The sequence below is a fragment of the Spermophilus citellus genome (assembly GCF_964194105.1).
Source record: "Spermophilus citellus genome assembly, chromosome: 7".
Lineage (NCBI taxonomy): Eukaryota > Metazoa > Chordata > Mammalia > Rodentia > Sciuridae > Spermophilus > Spermophilus citellus.
Window position 1 is genome coordinate 27,764,454 of NC_138188.1, and position 11,966 is coordinate 27,776,419.

At 40.9% G+C, this 11,966-nt stretch overlaps 1 protein-coding gene across 1 annotated transcript; it reads right to left on the reverse strand.

Annotated features, from left to right (window-relative positions):
* Window positions 1-5,080: 5,080 nt before the first annotated feature.
* LOC308652759 (IQ domain-containing protein F5-like) lies at window positions 5,081-11,643 on the reverse strand (the record flags this gene model as incomplete). Its single annotated transcript, XM_081300796.1, has 3 exons — window positions 5,081-5,154; window positions 9,542-9,859; window positions 11,640-11,643. The coding sequence occupies 3 exons, from the start codon at window positions 11,641-11,643 to the stop codon at window positions 5,081-5,083; spliced, it is 396 nt and encodes a 131-aa protein (XP_081156922.1).
* Between the last annotated feature and the right edge of the window lie 323 nt (window positions 11,644-11,966).

Genomic DNA, 11,966 nt, shown 5'->3' on the forward strand with positions numbered 1-11,966 from the left:
TTCGATCTCCATAATAAAAAATCACTTCCAGACAGACACACTTTGGCTAGCGTAACCCAGTCATGAGGTGTTAGTGGCTCACTATAGATTGACTCAATTAAACTCTGAACAAATGGTAACTTAGGATCAGAAGTATAGCAAGTGTTTTTCAGCTCCTTCAGAGTTTTAAAAGGAACCACAGTGTGAACTTGAACATGCTGATTTTGCTAGTTAACCTGCTCCAAAACTTCTCGAAAAAGTTGAAAACCTGTAACATCTTCCCCTTCTCCCAGTGGGGCTCGGAGGCCACACTGGAGCAATGAGGGCCTGGCCACAGCCATGTTGGAGAGACTAAATCTCGTTCTCCTGGAGGGGAGTGGCTGTATCCAAATGGGAGAAGCAGGGCCTCCCAACCACAACCATTTCTAGCTCACTTTCTCCATCGGACTGAGAATCCTCCAAATCCTGCAGCTCGACTTCTCCAGGATTTCCCTGCGGAGCCTCCCATGCCATAGGGTCACCTTTCCCTGTGCAGTCTCCTCCCTTCCATCTTGGATTTCTCTTCCTGAAACTCCATCTGGGCTGGTCTCCTCTCTAGCACACGCCCCTACCAACTAGTTTCGTGAATCTTTCTCTTGGCCCTGATCTGCTGTAATTTTGAAGAGTCTTACGTCTTGCTCAGAGGCTTTCTGTCTGAGTTTTACAACTAAAGACTGGGCATGACTTGACTCCACCCTTAGTCCAGCTACAGACAGAGAAAATTGCCTTGAAGCTGCTCTAGGCTGTCTGTCTTGTTCTAGACTCCTAAGTGCATTTTGCAGCCCTTCCAATAATTCCTCAGAGGACCACTGATCCTCCTCTTGTTCAGCGGTCAGTGAAAAGACACATTTCTAAGGCAGTCAAGACTTTCTGAATATTCTCTATTGTACTTCTAGGTAGTTTAGCAGAGAGGCAACCTTTAAACAGCTTTCTACCTAGCCTCTCCCAAGTATGCAAATTAGGTGAGTCTTCCTCACAGAACCACCGACAAACATCAGTGACTATTTTTAGAAATTGCTCTGTTTTTCTCCATGATTAATTAAAGTCTCCAAGATCATTAAGTAGATTTCTTTCTCTGAAGACCATGAATTGCCCGTGTTATGATTAGCATCCCTTACTCTTCTTCAACTACAATGGTTTTCTTCACCACCCAATCTAAGTTACTCTGCATTTCTAAAGCGTGCTCAACCCAAGTCAAACCGCCAAATTCACAACTAGTGTCCCTCCCTTGGGCATCAACTGCTGCCCCCTTCCAATGTGGGCAGCTGTACTGAAGCCACTCGTGTGAATTTGGGGTGACACAAAATACCACACAGACACAGAATACCTTTTATAAGCTTCAGGGTGACTTTCCCGGTTCCAGACTCAGACTCCTACAAGGGGAACAAGAGAAAGTCACAAGAGGCTGATGAGAGAGAGGGAGCACTTCAGAAATGGGCTTTTATTTGGGGGGATGCCATTTCTTAGAACGTTCTATCTGAAAAAGGCAGAAGAGGTAGAATTACAAAGGAACAGCTGAGTGTAACTTAACCCCAGTGGATGATGCCTACTCCTGGAAATACATCTCCTTCCCGTTATCTGAGCTGGGTTAATGCCCAAGTTACTGCGACCTGGCACTACTGTGCCAGACTGAATAATTGTTTAGAACCCATGCATCAGAACTTAAAGGTATGTTCATTCAGGGGGCTTCCCACATTATCTCTTTTTTTGGCGGTTGCTAAGAATTGCTTTGTGGCCTAATATATGGTCTATTTTAGAGAAGGATCCATATGCTGCTGAGAAGAAAGTGTATTCACTCATTGATGGGTGAAATGTTTTATATATGTCAGCTTCATCTGAATTAATCATTGTATTTTTAGTTCTATAATTTTCTTTTTTTAAATTTTTTTTTTGTTGTTGTTGTCAATGGACCTTTATTTTATTTATTTATATGTGGTGCTGAGAATCGAATCCAGTGCCTCACACATGGGAGGCAAGCACTCTACCACAGAGCCACAACCCCATCCCTAGTTCTATAATTTGTAAATAAATGTTCCATTGGGCTGGGGATGTGGCTCAAGCGGTAGCGCGCTCGCCTGGCATGCGTGCAGCCCGGGTTCGATCCTCAGCACCACATACAAACAAAGATGTTGTGTCCACCGAAAACTAAAAAATAAATATTAAAAAATTCTCTCTCTCTCTCTCTCTCTCTCTCTCTCTCAAAAAATAAAAAATAAAAAAAATAAATGTTCCATTGTTTGGGGCATAAATATTTATGATTGTTATGTCTTGTTGATGTATAATTCCCTTAAGCAGTATGAAATGTCCTTCTTTGTCCTTTCTGATTAACTTTGGCTTGAAGACCACTTTATGTGATATGAGAATAGAAACCCCTGCTTGTTTATGAGATACATTTGAATTATATGTTTTTTCCCATCCTTTTATCTTCACTTTGTGGATGTCTTTGCCTGTGAGGTGAATCTCTTGGAGACAGCATATTATTGGGTCTTGTTTTCTAATCCAAAGTGCTAGTCTTTTGATTGATGAGTTTAGGCCATTTATATACAATATTATTATTGAAAAATGATTTTATTGCCTTTTATTTTTATTTATTTCAGGTTTTTTATTTGACTTAGTTTCTCCTTTGATTGGCTATTTTTCTAGTGCAGTTTCTCCCTTTGCTGGTCTTCAGTTTTATTTTTCATTTCTTCTTCATGAAATATTTTTATGGAGTATGTTTTGTAGTGAAGGCTTTATAGTTGTGAATTTTTTAACTCTTGTTTATCTTGGAATGTTTTTATTTCATCATCAATTTTGAATCTTAATTTTGCTGGACATAGTATTCTTTACTGGGATCCATTTTCTTTCAGGGCTTGGTATATATTACTCCAATACCTTCTAGTTTTGAGGGTCTAAGTTGAAACATCATTTGAGATCCAGATTGATTTACCTATAAATATTACCTGGAAGCCATTAAAATTCTATCCTTATTCTCTGTTAGGCATTTTCATAATAATGTGCCTTCATGTGGGTCTGTTGCAATTTTGTATATTTGGGGTCCTTTAAGACTCCTGTATTAGGTTTTCTATTTCATTATTTAGGTTTGGAAATTTTTCTGATATTATTTTATTAAAAAGATTGTGCATTCCTTTTATTTGTATCTCCATGCCTTCATCTGATAAACCTTAAATTTGGTCTTTTCAGATTATCACATATTTCTTTTTTTTATTCTTTAATTTATTTTTAAAAATAAATGACACAGAATGCATTACAATTCTTATTACACATATATAGCACAATTTTTCATATCTCTGGTTGTATATAAAGTATGTTGACACCAATTCATGTCTTTATACATGTACTTTGGATAATGATGTCCATCACACTCCACCATCCTTGCTAACCCCCTGCCCTCTCCCTTCCCCTCCCACACCTCTGCCCTATCTAGAGTTCGTCTATTCCTCCCATGCTCCCCATTCCTACCCTACTATGGATCAACCTCCTTATATCAGAGAAAACATTCAGCATTTTTTTGGGGGGGGGAGATTGGCTAACTTCACTTAGCATTATCTTCTCCAACACCATCCATTTACCTGCAAATGCCATGATTTTATACTCTGTTACTGCTGAGTAATATTCCATTGTGTATATATGTCACATTTTTTTATCTATTCATCTACTGAAGGGCATCTAGGTTGGTTCCACAGTTTAGATATTGTGAATTGTGCTGTGATAAACATTGATGTGGCTGTGTCCTGTAATATGTTGTTTTTAAGTCCTTTGAATATAGACCATGGAGAGGGATAGCTGGGTCAAATGGTGGTTCCATTCCCAGATTTCCATGGAATATCCATACTGCTTTTCATATTGGCTGCACCAATTTGCAGTCCCACCAGCAGTATATGAGTATATCTTTTTCCCCATATCTTCTTCAAAAACCTACTGTTGTTTGTCTTCATAATAGCTGCCATTCTAACTGGAGTGAGATGATATCTTAAGAGCAGTTTTGATTTACATTTCTCTAATTGCTAGAGATGATGGGCATTTTTCCATATATTTGTTGATTGATTGTATATCCTCTTCTGAGAAGTGTCTGTTCAGGTCCTTGGACCATTTATTGATTGGGTTATTTGTTTTTTGATGCTTAGCTTTTTGAGTTCTTTATATACCCTAGAGATTAGTCCTCTCTCTGATGTGTGTGTGGTAAAAATTTGCTCCCAAGATGTGGGCTCTCTTCACCTCACAGATTGTTTCTTTTGCTGAGAAGAAACTTTTTGGTTTGAATCCATCCCATTTATTGATTCTTGGTTTTGATTCTTGTGCTATAGGACTCTTATTAAGGAAGTTGGGATCTAATCCCACATGATGAAGATTAGGGCCTACTTTTTCTTCTAATAGACACAGTCTCTGGTTTAATTCCTAGATCCTTGATCCACTTTGATTTGAACTTTGTGGATAGGGGTTTAATATCATTTTGTTGCAATATAGATTTCCAGTTTTCCCAGCACCATTTGTTGAAGAGGCTATCTTTTCTCCAGTACATGTTTTTGGCTCCTTGTCTAATATAATTGTAATTCTGTGGGTTAGTCTCCGTGTTCTCTATTCTGTACCATTGGTCTTCCAGTATTTTTTAGGCAAACACAGAAAAAAAAAAACACACACACACACACACAGAAAAGAAAAAAGGAGGAAAGAAAAAAAGATCTTCAATAAAAAGTTAACAAATTATTTCCATTGGAGTTCAAAAGGTTCTCGGTTTCCCTTCTCAGCAGTATTAGGTGGGGTCATCTGGAATGTGATGCTTTCTCTACCCTCAGAGTGGCATTGCTAGAGGGAGAGAGGTAATCCTTGGGTGGAACTCCTGGAGATGGGGTTTAGGCTTAGGAGGGCTCCAGGCTGATTTAAAATCTCCTGGCCAATTGCTGAAAGCCAACTTGCCAGGAGATTTTAAATCAGTGCACCTTCAGGGCCATGCTGGAAGACTGCACCCCAGAATTCTCCCCTGGGTTCCCCTCATGTGGTGGAGCCACCAATTCTTAGTCCACTATGTCACCTGCAGATCCCATGTTTCCTGGTCTCAGTTTCAGTCTCCAAACTCAATCTGTCCCACCGCTGCCCTTTCAAATTCCTGGCCAGATGCATCTCTCCCATGCAGTCCTGCAAGCAGCCAGAATGGAGGGGGAAGGGGAAAGCCAGGTGGGTTTCCTCAACATGTTGTCCCTTGTATAAACCTCTCTCCACAATTGATTTTTTCCTGGTCACTTAGACACACTCTATGTCGTGCAGTGTGGTTTTGCCAGACCTGTGTTTTGGGCCAAACTAGGGTTTGCCAGGAATCAGCTCCCTCAGCTGCCAACTTCCTGCCACAGCTACAAATCATTCCTTCCTTGGTCTTCCACATGCAGTGGGAGAGATGGGGCTTCTTTCCTGCACAAGGATGTTGTAAATTGTGCCTTTCAGCTTAGTCAGGCAGTGTCTTTGCTCTTTTAACTCTGTCCCCACAGGGATCAGGCATCCTAAAAATTTGGGTTCTTTAATTCCCTTATCCCTCCATGAGCAAAGTGGAGGGACCATTCTGACTGGTGCCTCCAGATGCAGCAGTGACTATGGCAAAGGGGATTTCTTATTTTATTATATCCAGCTGCCTGAGTCTCCAATATGCTTTGAATGTTCATTATTAAATTTCAGTAAAGTATGCTCACCCCCCCCCCCATTTTTTGGTTCATCCACCTTGTTGAGAAGCTGCCTATCTGCTTTCTTGGTTTCATACCATGGAGCAGCCAGAAAAGCAACCTTCTCTATTCCACCATTTAAAAAATTCCCCCAGTAGTATCTTTAATGCAATTTATTCTGATAAGCTCCTTTTGGTACTGAGGATTGAACCCAGGGTGCTTTTACCACTGAGCTATATCCCCAGTCCTTTTTGTTTGGTTGGTTGGTTTTTGAGACAGGGTCCTGCTCAGTTGCTGAGGTCTCAGTAAATGGCTGTCATCAAACTTGAGATCCTCCTGCCTCAGCCTCCTAAATCACTGGGATTACAGGCATGCACCATGCCCTGTTATTGATAGGGAAACTTAAGAGCTGGTGGAAAGTAGCATTTGGCCCAGGAGATGGTTTGAAGAGAAAAAAATAGATAATGAAAATGTACAGAAGGTAAAAATAGGGTTCTCAGATTTTCTACACAGTTCTTTTTTTTTGGGGGGGGGCTACTGAGGATTGAATTCAGGGACACTCGACCATTGAGCCACATCCCCATCTCTATTTTATTTAGAGACAAGGACTCACTGAGTTGCTTAGTGCCTTGCTTTTTGCTGAGGCTGGCTTTGAACTCATGATCCTCCTGCCTCAGTCTCCCAAGCCACTGGGATTATAGGCATGCCCAGTTTCTGCACAGTTTTTAAGTTATCTTGTCTGCAGTTTAGTACTGATAATATTAACATGACAGTATTATACTAAGTATATGATAAAATACATTTAGAAATCCTTAATGGTACTGATTAGGTCAGTTTATATAACTGTTCAACCAAATTATTAGAATTTCCCTAGTGGTGAACTTACCTTGGAAACTATCAAATATATCTATATTTAAATAAGCCAATTATTGACTCTAAATTGAGGATTCTCTATGTACAGTTTAATTATGTGTCCATAAACACTTTTTAAACTTACTATTTGATATGTACAAAAACATCATGTAATCCTCTGCTAGAATTTGGTTTGGAATGTCAATCTCAAGCTTAACCTTAATTTGATGCAATTTAAACATACCAGGAGACTTAAGATATTTTATACCATATTATTTGTTGGAGAGAAATGGCATTAAATACTAATACTTAAGTTCAGCAATGGATAAGACAGTGTAAATTCCAACCGGAATTTTTTTGTTGGTTTGTTAATTGTGAAAGGGTGAAATGAGACCTTAATGTAATTATAAGTGTTGACAAAAAAAAAAGAATGTAATTTAAAATTAAATAAATTAAATGAAAAACAAAAGGGCAAAAAATTTAAACATTTTTCCAAACAAGTCAAATGCCCTACCAAAAAAATGCCCTACAAGAATATGAAAAGATGGTGGGCTGGGGATATAGCTCAGTTGGTAGAGTACTTGTCTTGCATGCACAAAGCCCTGGGTTCAATTCTCAGCACCAAAAAAAAAAAAATGTTCCTCATCACTAATCATTAGGAAGATTCATATCAAAACCACAAAGAGATTAGCTGAGGCCCACAAATATACTTCTTTTGTGTCTAATTAGGTGCCCAAGCAATTATGCACCCACTAGTTGAGAGAGATACTTACCAGGGGGTTATTGTTTGAATATAAGTGGTCCCCCAAAAATTCCTTTCTCAATGCAGGAGAGGAAATGATTATGTGAACCGTAACCTAATCAGTAGATTAGTCAACTTGATTGCTTAATAATTTGGATGGATTACTAGATGGTAACTATAGGCGGGTGGGGCAAGGCTGGAGGAAGTGGGTCAATGAGGGCATGACTTGAGGGTTAGATATTTTGTCCCTGACTCCTCCCACTCTGTCTGCTTCCTGGCTACCATGAGGTAAGCAGCTCTCCTCTGCCATGCCCTTCTGCCCTTCTGGGCCCAGAACTATAGAGTCAGCCAACTGTGGTCTGAACCTCTGAAACTGTGAACTCAAAATTATCTTTTCTTCCTCTAAATTATTCTCAACAAGTATTTTGTTCAGAGCAATAAAAAAGTGACAAATGTATACAATTATTTGTGGTGATTCCCAAACTTGTTTATGTCAGCTATATTTGTTCTATAATTTTTTAAAATACCAAGTAATTAATGAAATGTAAGTGTGAAAAGATAGTTATTGTTTCTATGAAAATCAGTTTAATGCTTTGCAATCAGTGATGCCAAGTTGTTAACACACACACACACACATACACACACACACACACACACACACACACACACACCAAGAAACCATTCGGAGGACTATATGGAGAAAGCAGAGACAAGTGTGGATGAGGATATGGAGAAATTATAAATCTTGTGTACTGTTGAGGGGAGCACACAATGATGCAGCAGCTATAGAAAATAGCACAGCAGTTCCTCAAAAAAATCATAATAGGATCACCATATGATCCAGCAGCAATTCCACTTCTGGGTATCTATCCAAAGGAATTGAAAGTGGGATTTTTTTTTTTTTTTTTTTTTTTTTTTTGGTACTGAGGATTGAACCTGGGGCCTTGCCCATTCTGGCAAGTGCTCTATCACTGAGCTACATCCCTAGCCCTTCCGTATTTTATTTTGAGACAGCATCTTGCTAAGTTGTCCAGGCTGGCTTGGAACTTGTGATACTCCTGCTTCAGCCTTGCCAAGTAGCTGGGATTACAGACATGCACCACCATGCTCAACCAAAAGCAGGAACTTGAAGCAATATTGGTATACCCATGTTCATAGTAGCACTATTCAAATAGGAAAAAAGTGGAAGTAACACAAATAACAATTGACAAATGAATAGCTAAATAATAAGTGGTGTATGCATTCAGAGGAATATTATGCATCCTTAAAAGGGAAAATCATGCTACAACATGGATGAAACTTGAAGACATTACAGTAAGTGAAGCAAGCAGTCAATTTGGATGATTCTACTCTTATGAGTGATCTAGATTAGTCAGTTAGATTAGTCAAATTTAGGGACAAAATAAAATGGTGGAGCTGGGTGCGGTGGTGGAACATGCCTGTGATCCCAGAGGCTCGGAAGGCTGAGGCAGGAAGATCACGATTTCAAAGCCAGCCTCAGCCAAAGGGAGGCACTAAGCAACTCAATTAGATCCTGTCTCTAAATAAAATACAAAATAGGACTGGGGATGTGGCAGAATGTTCGAGTGCCCTTGAGTTCAATCCTTAGTATGCCCCACCCCCCCAAAAAAATAGAATAATGGTTGCAAGGGGCTGGAAGGATGAGGAATTGGTGTTTAATGGGTACAAAGTTTCAGTTTTGCAAAACCCAAAAAGTTCTGGAGATGACTGGTGGTAATGATATCACAAGGTGATTAAACTTAAGTCGCTGAACTGTACATTTTAAAACAGTTGAAATGGTAAACTTTTATGTTTTACCATAATTCTTTAGATAAGTCTTAGAAAACAGTACCCCCCAAAAAAGAGCCAAGGATGATGCAAAACTCCAAGGGGCCACAAGGAGCACTATTTACATAGTCTCCCTAGCATTGATCCGCTTGGGTGTCTCCCCAGCTGCGGCACACAAGGCTAGGCTCTGCAAAGGGTTATTCACTGGTAACCAGACTACCCCTGCTGATTCCCCAAAGCTGATTTGTGAGTTGCCTACAGTATCTGCCATCATAAGCTCCAACGATGACCTCCTGGAAATATGTCAAATAAAAAGACAGCTGGGAACGCAGATAGAGCAGACCTGATCATTCTTTTAATGGAAGGGGTATGTGTTGTTGCACCTTACAAGCCTGAGAACCCAGAGAGATTTCAAGTTGAATATTCAATTGGTTTTCTTTGAGAGCATAGTCTCCCTGAATAAAACCACGGGTATGACAACTATGCCAACGCCAATAAACCTGGATGATGCGGACAGCATTTAGCAACCGACAGTATCGAGTGCGGATGCGCCACATTCGGACCCACGCCTGCAGCGTGACCACGGCCCACTCTTTCCGCGCATAGAAATCCAGCGCATTACGCCGCCTATTTTCCATGAGCTTCACCCGTATCTGCCTCCACCATAACTGGATGGTCCACGCCCTGAGGGAAGCATGCAGCAGTGTGCGTCGCACCAACGTGCCTCGCCACCAGGCCTGGATGAACACAGCAGCAGTATCCTCTGTGCTTATGATGACCTTCTCATCCGCGGCGTCGTCGTTGGAGCCTGGCAAGAGAACGCAGAGAATGTTGAGGACACTTAGGAAACTCAGGGTGTGCCAGGAGCACGCATGTGTATCAACAACGGCCACTTCCTTAAGATTTCAGGAGCACTGGGCATGGCCACAGCGAGACCCAAGAGACCAGGTAGGTGTCCTGTTTCTGCTAGTTTCTGGCTGATGGACATGGAAGCATCACATTGACCTCTGAGTCTAAATGTCACTGTTTGTAAAATTGGGGTATGTCTGCTCTAGCTATTTCACCCAGTTTTCCTCATTTAGTTGGCCAGTCTAGAGCAAGAATATCATGATTTAGAGGTAAAAGAGCTTCAAGTTTCACCTGGACAGCTTATCTGGAATCCATGACCATCTCTTCAGATCCTTCCCACCCCTCTTGGCTTGCCCTGCACCCTGCCTCTGACAACCACGATGGTCTCCAACAATGATATTTTGATAGAGGGAATAGAATAGACTCCCTCACTGTAGCTAGACCCCCAGTTCTGGCCTATCCGCAGGTTAGCCATTGAGCTGTTTAACCACAAACTCTTGTGTCCCCTCTGCCTCACCAAAGTAGTCAAAGATTCTTCCACCTCACCATGTTATTGACAGGTTCAACATGTGTTAACATATACATGGGTGCAAACAAACATCCATCCACACTAACACACACATTTTAAAACCTGGCTTCCCACACCTTGGCCCTTGCATTCCTAAACATAGCCCCAAGACAGCTCCCAACCCTATGTGGCCTGGGTCTACACTCCTTGACACACTCCCTGCTCCTTATCTCAGCCAGACCCAACTCTCTCTGCTTAAGGGTGAAATGGAGAAAAGAATAAGAGGAGGAGGAGGAGGAAACAATCTCTGTTCATCCCAGCTCTGTGTACAGCAGCCATTTACCCCAGTTTGCGTGGGATGGCCTGGGTTTATGCCTGGTGTCTTGGCATAATGACAGCCAAGTGCCTCTCTCAGTGAAACATATCTTTGGACAATAAATAACATTGTCAGGTCTTTGAGTCATGCCACTGGACTTCGAAGGTCAGAGATGTCCACAGCAAAACCTAGACCTAGCTACCTTAGGAGTTGAGGACCTAGGGAGGTAGTGAACATGGTATAGAGGCAGCAGGGTAGTGAGTGAGGAGATGTGTGGAGTTGATTCCCTCTTCTCTCCTCTGCTTCCTCAAGTTCTGTTCTATCAATGTGATTTCATCATCCTCTTCGATGATAGTTTAAAATGGGTTGTTGTCTTTCTACACTGGAGTTCAGGGGGGAAAACACAGGATAAGGTAAAAGGTGCTCTCCTATCACCAGATGTCAAATCAACCACAACCCCAACTTCCACGCCTTTCCCAGGACTCCAGACACGAAGAGGGAATACCCTCTCAAAGAAACTACAGGAGACTTACCCTGCCCTCTCAGAAAGTTTGGATGGATCCATCTGTTAAAAATCAATGAATGGTTAGCAAGGATGGTGGAATGTGATGGACATCATTATCCAAAGTACATGTATGAAGACATGAATTAGTGTGAACATACTTTATATACAGAGATATGAAAAATTGTGTTTCTATATGTGTAATAAGAATTGTGATACATTCTGTTGACATGAATTTTAAAAAATAAAAGCAATTTAAAAAATAAAAGTATTATATGATAAACCCAGACTAATTCCCTCTTAAGATTGGGAGCCATCTCACCACAAAGGCATGAAAAGCTAATTTCGGCTTTACTATAAATTACTGCGATTTTTAAACTTGCTTGGAATGCCTGCCTGTGCCTTGAACTCACCCATGACAGGCTTTCCTAGATAACAACCCTCTCTGAAATTTAATGATGCCTCATAAACCTTGGCCTTCCTTGGCCAGATAACAACCCTCTCTGAGGCTCTAATGACCTTCATAAAGACAACCTTCATAAATTCTGATGTTGGGGCCAGCAAAAATATAAACTAGCCTTTGTGTTACGCTCATCAGATTTTTGTTATCTGTAAGTTCTCAAACCCCCCTTTGTGTAACTTTCTGGGCTATAAAGCTGCACTCCTGGAGAGCTGTGGGGCTGCTTTTGTTCCCACGGTTTTTGTTGAGAGAGGTAGCCCTGCCGGTTGAAATTATAAGC